This window comes from Cariama cristata, unplaced genomic scaffold (genome assembly GCF_000690535.1).
Source record: "Cariama cristata isolate BGI_N322 unplaced genomic scaffold, ASM69053v1 scaffold33976, whole genome shotgun sequence".
In the NCBI taxonomy this organism is placed as follows: domain Eukaryota; kingdom Metazoa; phylum Chordata; class Aves; order Cariamiformes; family Cariamidae; genus Cariama; species Cariama cristata.
This window is the reverse complement of record NW_009624444.1, coordinates 69,203-80,848: the sequence shown is the minus strand read 5'-3', so window position 1 is coordinate 80,848 and position 11,646 is coordinate 69,203. Positions and strand designations below refer to the sequence as shown.

Below are 11,646 nucleotides of genomic sequence, written 5' to 3'. Positions count from 1 at the left end.
GCTACTTGTAACCCTGCAGTCAGTATTTAGAGTTGGAGAAAGGTAATTCTGTTGTTGTCCTTGATAACACAGATTGATGTGGGATGTAAATGCTAACAATAGACTTAACTTTTTATTTCCTTAGTATGTGTCTCTTGTCTGCTGCTCAGATAAGAAAAAAGAATTGTAAAAGTTTCTTGGTTATGTTTTTTTTTCTGTCAGTAACTTTATCTAATTGCCTTTATTAGTCCCGTTACAACCCAGGGATCACAAACACAGCAACTGCAGAAGCATTATGGCATTACCTCACCTATCAGTTTAGCTGCCCCCAAGGAGTTTGACTGCATGCTTACGCAGAAATTAATTGAAACCCTAAAACCTTATGGTGTATTTGAAGAGGAAGAAGAACTTCAACGCAGGTGAGTAAACACTCTAGTAGTGGTTTTCTCCTATCTTGAGGTTCATGTAGTTGACTACTGAACTGCAAGCACATTTATGTTCTTTCAAATGCTTTCTTAAAAGCCTAGTGGAATATTAAGCTTGATATTTTTTCTCACCTTAAAAGGAATACCTCAGAACACAGAAAGGAATTAAAATGACCTTTACATTTCAGAGGCTGACTTGCAATTTTTTTTTCCCTCTTCATAACTGTTCTGTTGTGGTGGCCTCTGTCGTGTGGTTTTTTTTTTTTCCTTATTAAGCTTTCTAGAGTTTTTTGCTCTCAGTACTGCTTCTCACTGTTGTTTTAGATGCATGTGTTTTATGAATTAAGGTTTTATTTTGGGAGTAGAATTCATATACTTAAAATGTGTGTAGGCCTTCCATGTTTGCATTTTTTCTGAACTTAAATCCCTTGAACATCTTTAAAGGGGAAAAAATAGTGGGAATGTTGTAAGAGTGACTTTGTTTCAGTGTATATATGTAACAAGATCTGTAATTAGATCTGAAATGTTAATGTAATTGACTTACTGTGTAATGATGATCAGGGTCTTAGACCAAACTAGTATTTTTTAAGTTCATGACCTGTGATTCTGCTGTTTTATCAATAGGATTCTAATTTTGGGAAAACTAAATAACCTGGTAAAGGAATGGATACGGGAAATCAGTGAAAGCAAGGTATGGATGTATTTTACATGGAACTGTTCATGTTAAGACTGCAGTAGGAAGATAATTCCAAAATATGCTCCTAGTCTAAATGGGATGAATCTTAGATTTGGGAATCAAATCTGATCAAATTGGAAAAACAAATACCGCCTTTGTGTATTTTGTTTTGTTTCCGGGCAGCATCACCCCTTCAAAATAGAACCTTGTCAAAGGAAGAAACTGATAAACATTGGAAAAAGTCATGGTAGTAGTAATAGTAATTTTCAGTTGTTCCCTCTTCTCCCTAGGTAGAAATATAGCTTGGCTTTTTGTCAAAATACATATGTATAGTACTATGTTAATTATATGTTTAGATTGTTTGGCTTTGTGAACCAGTGCCAGATCTTAAAATGACTTCTTGCAGCTTTATGATCTGTGGTCTTTTTCTTTTATGTCAGTCCTGTAACGTTACTTTTGTAGACTTCAATAATATTAGTAGTGTTTTTGCCAGGTTATAGTCTTCCCCACCCCTACACACACCTTGTTTTGAATTATTATAGACTTGGAAAAATGTAAAGATGGAAGTGGCTTTTTTTAGGGTAGAAACCTTTTTTTTTAAGCTATTTTGCTTTGAATATATTTAAAATTGTATTTCTTCTGTACACTTCTCTTATAAAATGGGAATTTATATATAAACAAGATTATAGGCAGGGATAACCATGCTATATATGTATTGATCCTTGAAAACAAAATCGTGAGAGTATCTTGACTGGTGTAAGATTGGAAACTACTTAAGTTAATCAAATATATGTTGCAAAATAATTCATTTTTGATTTGTTTATATATTTTTGTTGTGTAACCATTAATGTAGGGCTTCAGATCATAACGTTGCATCCTGTTATGAAAGGGTAACTGTCTTTGCCCACAGTATTGTCAATTCAAAAGTTTTTTTAAGCTACAAATCTAGGAACTTTAGTAGATGTACCTGAGCAATTTCAAGATAAAATAAATACCTCTCCCAAAACCAAACTTGTATTTCAAGAATATAGTATGGGTGTCTCTGGAAGTAATGTAATAAACACTGATACTGTAAATAGTATTTTTCTGTTGGTCTAAATTGGAATTCATGATCAATTTCTAAGTCAGTCTAAAATGCCTGAGTATTAAGCAAAATGTGTTTAATGACCATAATACTTTAAAGCTGTTCTACCTGAAGCGTAGAACTGCTGGAACAATTACCAAATTTGAGGCAGTAATGTGTAATGTAGTTGAAAAGTTGCAAGTCGTTTCCAAGTGGCAAGCATAGCTCTGTCTTTTCTGTAAACACGAAGAGTATTATTTCAGTAGTGACTACACCATCAACAACATAAATTTTGTGGAATATTTTTCCTTTTGTTTTAAAATAAATTGTCTGTGTCGTTATACCTTGTTAAGATAAAATAACCAATTTTATTTGTTCCATTTAGAATCTTCCACAGTCTGTAATAGAAAATGTTGGAGGAAAAATTTTTACGTTTGGATCCTATAGATTAGGGGTTCATACAAAAGGTAACGTTTACTCTTTATGATAAAAACTCATGTGTTTGAACTAATGATGTATCTGTAGATATCATACTTAAGTAAACAAAAACTTGCTGTCTTTTGAGTGGTATTAGATTTTTTTTTTTTTTTTTGGTCAACCATCTCCAGTCTTCATTCTCAATAAAAGAAATACGTTCCTATATTATGTTTATGTCACGGGTTGGGAAACAGATCAAAAAGTTGGAAACTATTTTTCAAAATAGAGACAGTTGTATACTTGGATTCGCATGGTTTGTACTTTGAAAATTACTCCAAATGTTAACAATTGAAAGAAGAATGTATATATGTATTCAGTATGGTTAATGGCCATGAACTTTTTTTTTTTAAATTCGGTTTGATTTAGTATTCCTAAAGAAAAGCCATTTTACAGGAAGAGAAACTAAATTTTGCTGTTTGATTTCAAAAAACCTTCTGGGTATTGCTGACATTTCATGCGTGTGAAGTGTGAGTAACTTGTGCTAATAAACAATTTCAGGTGCTGATATTGATGCTCTGTGTGTTGCACCAAGACATGTTGAAAGAAGTGATTTTTTCACGTCATTTTACGAAAAACTGAAACAACAAGAAGAAGTAAAAGATCTGAGGGTATGTGGAACTGCCTGATACAGCTAGCTGAACTGATAATGCTGAAAAGTTAATAGTGAAAGATGATGCATTAAATAAGTAAATATAACTTTATTATTAAGGCTTGCAGTGGATTTTTAGTTAATCTGCAGTAAAGCCTATGACCGTAGTTGAAATAAACAGAGATTCTTCCAAATTTTCTCTGTTCGCACATAAGAGACATTCATTTAAAAATCTGGATGGCAGAATGATCTAGCATGTGTGTGAGTATTGCAAAATTTCTGCTTGCTGTCTAGCAGCAGACAGATGCAAATGTAAGTGTTGGCTTGAAAAGGATCAGGACCAAACTTGTGTGTTTTTAATGAGGGTTTTCAAGTACACTGTTATGCTGCTGTTTTTATAATTCCATGCTTGTGTAAACAATTACAGTGGTTGATATTAACTAAACTTTCTATATTGGCTGTCAGTTGTGCATTTGAAAATGGAAGATACATTTTTAGTGTGTCTCATTATTAGGTGCTTGTGCTAGCATGTAAAGGTGAAGATTCGCCTTGTAGGAATGGAAGACACTGGTATACAGTATTTTGTTTCTGTTACACTTAAATGACAAGCTGCCCTATGTCAACTGGTGGTAGCTTTAATCTTCTCAATGTTAGCTCAGAGTAAATTTTCTTTGCTGCAATTTTTTTTTTAGATGAAGATAGTTGCTGGCAAGTCTTAAACTTTGGTTTAGTCCTGCTCCCATAAAATAAATGGAACACTGCAGCATTCTTCCACTCTATGTGTCTGGTAGTTGGTAACTACCAGGGTATTGCAAACATCTGATGGTAATACTATATGCACTGAAACAACTGTTTTGAATGCTTTATCATCTGAACACTTTTAGTAAAAAGGATTTTGATTTTCAGATTCCAAATTAACTTTGCTATAAACTCTATCTAACTCAAGCTAATGTAGCTGATTTAGCAGCAAGGTAGATCAATGTATGCTATTCAGTGTAGCTCTGCAGTGATGCAAATAACCTTTAGGTCAGGGTGTTGTAACACTTTTAAATCATTCCAGCTAGGTCTAAGAAAGTTGGTACATCTCCATCTTTAGGGAACCTAGAGTTTCTTAAGGGTTGCTCTAGTGAGAGAGTCTGAGAGAGTTGTGGACTTCATATTTTGCTTAGGATCCATCCTACCAACCAGTAACATTAAGGTAACCTTATCTAAGATCAAGTGTATAGAACAGTGTTGTCTCATCCTCTTGTTAAGAACTGGAATGCTCTTGGAACTGTGTTTAGACTCTGGCAATTCCTAACATTTCTTATTCAGAAGTATGCGATGTTCTTTGCTTTTACAAAAGCAGTGCTCTGCAGATCTGCATTTAGTTCAGATAGTCGGTTCAGAAAGGTGGTATTCCTGGCTGATTGCAGAGTAGGCATCAAGTTCCATAGTTTCATTATGGATGCTGTTTGTCAAAGTACCTTATTAATGACCACATTTAGAAAAAATGCTCGAGCTCTGGAGTCTGATGACTTGCAACTAGTTTAGGTGAAGGTGGACTGCATAGTTACACAGTTGTCTCCTTGTTATTTCTCATAAAATATTGAATGCAGAAACAATAGAAGTAAGAGCCCTCTTAGAGTAAGAATCCCAATAGGTTGGCCTTAGAATACTTAAAGATGCTGTGAGGAGTAAAAGATGCTCGATCATGTCCTACATGTAGTGAGAAAGAGAGCTGGACCTTAAGGTAACATCATCAGAGCTGGCTGGTATGAATTTAGGTTATAATTAACATCAACAGCTGTAGCTCACAGTAGATCAGTGCTTACCGCATAAATCCTCAATGGTGGAGAAAGACATTGCTGACAAAAATCAACCTGAAAATGGAGAAGCATCTGTATAAATAGCAGTTTGTTGTGATTGTTTAGACCTGCTAGCTATTGCTTGTAAATGTTCTTTATACTGAAAATAAAATACAACTTTTTTCCCTCCAGGCTGTTGAAGAAGCTTTTGTACCAGTTATTAAACTTTGTTTTGATGGAATAGAGGTAAAGATCATCTTTTATTTTGTTTTGGTAGAACATGGTTAAAACAAAGTTTTCAAGATCTCCATAACTCGTGTAGTATTCACTAATATGAATGCTATTGAAGTGACTTTCCTAAGTTTGTGCCCAAGTCCTTGAGAATGTTCCTCAGTTGTGTAATTTAAAGTGGAGCTTTAAGACTGAAACAAGTCTTTCTTGATGTGCTTAAAGCTGCATGTAGAATATCTTCCTGTTCTTTTTTTAGGGACTGCTACCCAGTTGTACTGGTTAGTTTACTGACCTATAGAGTACCGGTATTGACATTATTAAGACTTAACATTTAATAGAAGTTACATTCGTAAATAATGTGGCTTCAATAATTTTGACTAATGATTAACTGTCCAAACATTAAATTGAGATTCGCTTCAATACCTTACACGATAGGAACTTGTGTGGTCTTTGATTAGTTTTCAGAAATGTACTGGTGAAGGCAGACTGGGTATCTCCTTTGTCCTGATCTCTTCAGACGTCTGTAAGCACATGACCAAAACAATGGTTTTGGTGCCTGTAGCCTGATGGATCAGCTGTCTTGGAGCAATGAACTTGCTTAACTTGATTTTTACTATTTTGGGAGAAGTTGCTGAGAAAACAGGAACACTGCTTTTAAAAGATACTCTATTAATCTTTCTCAGACTGTTTTATAGTCAGCCTATCATCTTTTCTTGGTGACAAGACAAAAACACATGAACTGTTCATACACACAGTTCATCAGACTTGTAGCTGGATTATGTCAACCAGTAGCTGGTGGGTATTAGAAGAGTACTTCACAATGCGGAAAGAATCACTGTGCTAATCTGCCACGTGACATGATTTGAAGAGCTGGAGTATTGTGCGCAAGACTGGACAGTTCCTTCTCTCCCAGTCTGAGTTAAATCTCTGCTTTGCAATTATAATGGTTGTTAATTAGGGTACTGACAATTTTTGAGTGTCAGGAAGATGAACCACCCCCTTTGGCTTCATCCATGCAGCTTTACTTGTATTTTCACTGACATCTGTGTCAGTTGACACTCGGAGAGAGAGATGTGTTTTCTCCAAATGAGAGAGATGTGCAGAGAAATGTGATACCATGCAGTAAACTATCCTGTGACTTTGCAGCGGTGTCACCAATTTTATTACTGTCCATATACAGTTGGGTATGGATCATTTTTCTGGAGAATCTATTTTCTGTTTACATAGCTTAGATATTCATTCTAAATATTGAAACTTACCATAGGCATACTGTGGTTAGTCTGTTTTTTGTATGTTTTTTTCAGTCATTTACATTCAAGCCAGTGTTGTGTCTCTTTTTAAAAATGCAATTTAAGATGCAAGCCGAAACAGGGGAATAAAAGGATTGTCTGCTCTAAGAGTAGTAGTATCTTGCTCCAATATAGTAATTTATGGTGGGCTCTTGTGGCTTAGTTTTATGACTGAGACTTAACCTATGTTGCTGACATTGCATGAGAGTTCTTTGGTCTTGAACACTAACTTGCCATAAGCAGTCTTTTTACATATACAAGTGTTGTTAGGCCACAGTTTCTGATGGTTGTGTTTGTGCCCAGTATGTCAGTATCAGAAGATTTTAATTTAGTTTTCCTTTTCCTAATCCAGGCAAAAGGTGCCAGAAGCTATTTTCTCTGTAAAGAAAACTTTAGAACTGAGGAGAAGGACTTTAGTTTTGTGGTGATCCTGTCAGTTAAACTTCAGAAGTTTCTGCCAATAACCAGTTTTTACATATGCATTTGATGTTCTTGCTTAAAATAAACAAGAACCTAGAACCTTCTTGATATTTTGTTCTTTCTGTAGAAAACTGATTTCCCCCCCCCCCCCCCCCCCCCCCCAAAAGAAAAGACATACATAGGACAAGCTATTCATGTCTTGATTTGAAAAATCCTTTTATTGTTAATGAACTTTGAATCTTTAGAGGTACTAGAGCTTCTAGAGATCAGAATAGAAGTTCAAGCTGAAGTTAATTTTGAACTTGTTCTACATTGAAAAGTAGTACTTCTGACTTAAGTAGAAACTTCCACTTTTAGTACAGAATGTTGTTAGGACCAGCTATTAAAGACTTTAAAATCAAAAGTGCACTGAATACTTTAGAAATTACTTTTCTTTGGAGAAGTGCTTCGTAGTTTGAAATGGATAGATGCAAATTTTTAAGCATCTCCAAAAAGTTCTTCATTTTAAGATATCTTCAGCTTCATTTTATCTGAAATAATTTTTCATGTAACTAAAATGGTTTAGTTCTTAGTGCAATAGCACTAGGTATTTCATGGTCTTGTAGGTGAAGTGGTATCAGTTTATGGTGATTAAAAGACACATTTGGTGAAGGGGGCTTGTTGCCTAGCAGACCAGCTGCTGGTATGTGTTTTATATTCTCATCAGACTGACTGACTGATGCCTGATCTAAGAGTGGAAAGGCAGACTGACTTATCTACTCTGCATAATGTCCTTGCTGTGTGTAGGACAATGTAAAACTAATTCAGTGCTGAAGAGTATCTTGGATGTTCTTGACCTAGAAAACCTATGATGACAAATCATTGGAGAAGTAATAGCAAAGAAATTTGACAGAATTGCAGAATTTATACACTTGCTCAATAGCTTGTTTGATTTTCAGAACTTCTGTTTTCTGTAATCAGATGTGTAGACTTTTCATAGATATATAGAGTCAACTAGTTGCATGTGTGCTTTACAGTGCTAGATGGGAAAGGTCTCCTACTTCTTTCATAATTCAACGATAATTTTGAGAATATTTATGTTAAAACTAGGTTATGTTTTCACAACCTGCTCTAACGAAGTAGAATTTTGTATTCTGGACCTAAAAGTGCTGCTTGTCCCTGGGTGATTTTTATTTACACTGACGGTCGACATTCTGTATTGATTTTAATGTGTATTTTATTCTCTTGGAAAAGGGGCCATAAGATAGATTAGCGCATCACAAAGTCTTTCATTTAATGTCTGTGGAGGGTGTTAGTATGTATTGTTTAAATAGATTCTTTGTAGTAGGGAGACTACCATTCTTATTACTAGTAAACTTCATGAAAATGGGTTATGGAATTAATTCTACAGAAGAAGGAATGGTTTTCTAATGTCTTATCTCTTTTTTTTTTTCTTTAGATTGATATTTTGTTTGCAAGATTAGCACTGCAAACTATTCCTGAGGACTTAGACCTACGAGACGATAGCCTACTTAAAAATTTAGACATTAGATGCATACGAAGTCTTAATGGTATGTATATACAGTTTTGCATATAATTTCTCATCTAATCTTTTAATAAGTATCCTAGATTGTTTGATACAGTAGTTTAGTTGTGGACTTGACTGAAAATATAGCAACTCCGTATCTGGAAATGAAATTATAGCCAGTTTTATATATCTTTTTGGAGAGAAGATTGTTTCTTGTTGGCCAGATTTTTATAAAATTTTTTTCTTTTATTTGGGTACCAAATGATGCTGTCTAGAAACTAATGAAAACTATTTCTATAAATAAAAGATGTCTGCATGTTTTTTAATTTGTATATGATTTAACATGCAGAAACATACACAAAATTGCTTCAGTGATAAATTGGAGATATCAAAATACAGTCAGTTTGAAGTCAGGTCGTCTTCTGTAAATCTTAGCTTTTCTATAATACTGCAGCTTAAAACTTTGTTATTTATGTGCGGGACAGTAGGGGCTCCAGTCTGTATGCAACTTGGCAGGGAACAGGAGCATGTGAGAGATCACTGATTTCTGTTATGAGCTGAAAACTCGGTAATTTGAGATTACCACAGCAACTTGCAATGTTTTGTGAAATTCACATTTGTGCAGTCTCTAGAGTTCATACTTGCCTCTTACTTCCTTTGAAAGGAACTCCTAGTATTACGTAATACTATTTTCTTGCAGCCAGGTCTCTGCAACTACTTATTCTGAATTAAAAACAAACAAACAAAACCAACAACAACAAAACCCACAAACAAACCCGAAAAACCAAACAAAAAAACAGTTAATACTGTGATCTGTAATGTTATTCTTATGCCTGGAAATATCCCATCAAAGTAATGATTCAACTCACATGTTTAAAAGCTTTTCTTTTTAGCCTGTGCTCATAAATTCAGATAAAGTGTTGACCTATGACTTCCAGCATGCTTTTTAAAATTTGTCTGCATGTTCTATACTACACTGCATGTAATCCCATAACAGCAGAATTTAAAACTTGTTTGTTTCTTAAACAACTTGTACAGTTCAGTAATAACAGCCAATCAGGTAGCAGTCCAAAACTGTAACTATGCGTGCCTGAATTGTCTACCTGAGTACTGCTGTAAAACAGTAAAAAAGGAAAAAAAAAAAAATCAAATTAAAATATGTTAAGCTTTCTAAGTCACTACAAAAGTGAGCAAAATATGCAAGGAGTTTCCAACATGCTGATCTAGAAAGTTTGATAGTTTTGAAGGTGAGGGAGGGTAAGCAAGTAAAAAACTCTGGAGGCCGCAAGCATAATGGATTCTTTCTTTTGGCAGGTTGCCGGGTAACCGATGAAATTCTGCATCTAGTACCAAACATTGACAACTTCAGGTTAACACTGAGAGCTATCAAACTGTGGGCAAAACGTAAGCAGTTTTATTCCAAAATTTGTGAAGTTTTCATTAACTGTTATGGTTACTGATAACTCTCTCCTTTTGTCTCTTTCCTTCTCAATCCACAGGCCACAACATCTATTCCAATATACTAGGTTTCCTTGGCGGTGTTTCCTGGGCTATGCTAGTAGCAAGAACTTGCCAGCTTTATCCAAATGCAATAGCATCAACTCTTGTACATAAATTTTTCTTGGTATTTTCTAAATGGTATGTTTTTTTTTTTAAATTTAGATTACACTAAAATAAAATTGTTTGTAGACACTAAATTTTAGTCCTGTTTTTATGATACCATTTTCAGCTGTTACCAGATTAAGATGGTAGTTATAAGCATTGTTCTTGCTGCCAGGAAGTTGTTAGCTTGAGTCTTTCAGTAAGTCATCCAACATGTCTTGTTCTTAAAGTACCTAAAACAAAAACACCCAGGTTTCAATTAAAATTTTCTTAAGTGTTTGTTGTAACTCAACATTGCTCTTCAGATAAAATACTTACATAGTGCCAAATAAGTGCAGACACCCCAAAAGTTAAAATCTTTTAACAGTTGGATACTGGGATAACGGGAAAAAGAGGTATGTCAGTATCTGGTTTAGGCACGTAGCTTAAATGCAATTTAGGGTAACCAGTGGTAAAAGTGTGTTTTTAATCTTCTCAGTATGGAGAGGTAGGTGTTCTGGAATTACATATGATTTCATACTTCTGAACTAGTTACCTCAGAAAGATGGTTTGAATAATTCTGATGGGAACATTCCAAGTGAATTTAGAGTGAATGGGACAAAAGTGTACTCTGGAGATTACAAGAGTACTGTTTTTTTTGAAAGAGCATATCTGTCAGTGTCTCGTGAAGAATATAGGTATCCAGATTTTAAGAGTCATAGTACCAAGTTGTTGTTTTATTTCAAGTATAGTATCTTCTTAATGCGAAGATAATTTCTGCAGTTTCACTGTCTTGAGTCCATAGGCTTTATAGCCTCTTTGAGGTACCTAGTGTTTAGTAATAGCTTGTCACACTAAGCTAATAGAGGAATATTGGTTGCAAGTTCTGTTTAATGTGTTCCTTATAATGCTGTCCATTTTATATGTGTATAGCATAGGAGCATTAATGTACAAATACCCAGACATTAACCGACTTCAACTCTTTATAGGAAGATAACTTTACTCATGGGAGTAGAGATGACTTGAGGAACAGAAGTGTTACTTTTCTTTCTTCTTTTTCTATTTTTAGTGTTTCATCCAGCATGCTTTCTTTTTACCTTAATTAGATTTTTTTTTTCATACATATACTTTGTAATGATGCTATAATGCTGTAATCATGCTGGCTGTTTCTTCTGTAGTTTGTCCATGAAATGGCTAGCTTGAAGATGGACCCAGTGTCAGTCTTCATAGAGGAATTTCTATTTGATAGCTATGTTTCAAGAAGAATTTGGAGGAGTTTTCTTTAGTTACCTTAACCAGTGGTTGTAAAGCTCTAAGACTACAGAAAATTCATTGCTCTGATGCCCTGGAGAAGCTAATTACAGCTGTGTTGTAGTTCAGCAATACAGCTTATTTAAACAACCCCAGTTAGACCGGCTCGGTCTTGAGGAGATGATGCTTTACCTTGAGAGCAGAGTTAAGAAGGATCACATTCAAAAGTATTGTTTGTTGAACATACATGATTATATCCAATAGTCTTATTCAGTGCTACAATCTTTTTGAACAGGGAATGGCCAAATCCAGTGCTATTGAAACAGCCAGAAGAATGCAATCTTAATTTGCCTGTATGGGACCCAAGGGTT

The 11,646-nt window shown here is 34.8% G+C and overlaps 1 protein-coding gene across 1 annotated transcript in view; it reads left to right on the top strand.

The window, feature by feature from the left end:
* Positions 1-219: 219 nt before the first annotated feature.
* Positions 220-11,646, top strand: part of LOC104163994 (poly(A) polymerase alpha) — a gene marked incomplete at its 5' end in the record, with an annotated part of 34,364 nt that continues 22,937 nt past the window's right edge. The window contains 9 exons of the mRNA XM_009703172.1: positions 220-398; positions 1,029-1,095; positions 2,529-2,610; positions 3,119-3,228; positions 5,189-5,242; positions 8,375-8,486; positions 9,758-9,847; positions 9,943-10,081; positions 11,571-11,643. Of these exons, the coding sequence (XP_009701474.1) occupies positions 220-398; positions 1,029-1,095; positions 2,529-2,610; positions 3,119-3,228; positions 5,189-5,242; positions 8,375-8,486; positions 9,758-9,847; positions 9,943-10,081; positions 11,571-11,643 (906 nt within the window). The remainder of the gene's footprint in view (positions 399-1,028; positions 1,096-2,528; positions 2,611-3,118; positions 3,229-5,188; positions 5,243-8,374; positions 8,487-9,757; positions 9,848-9,942; positions 10,082-11,570; positions 11,644-11,646) is intronic.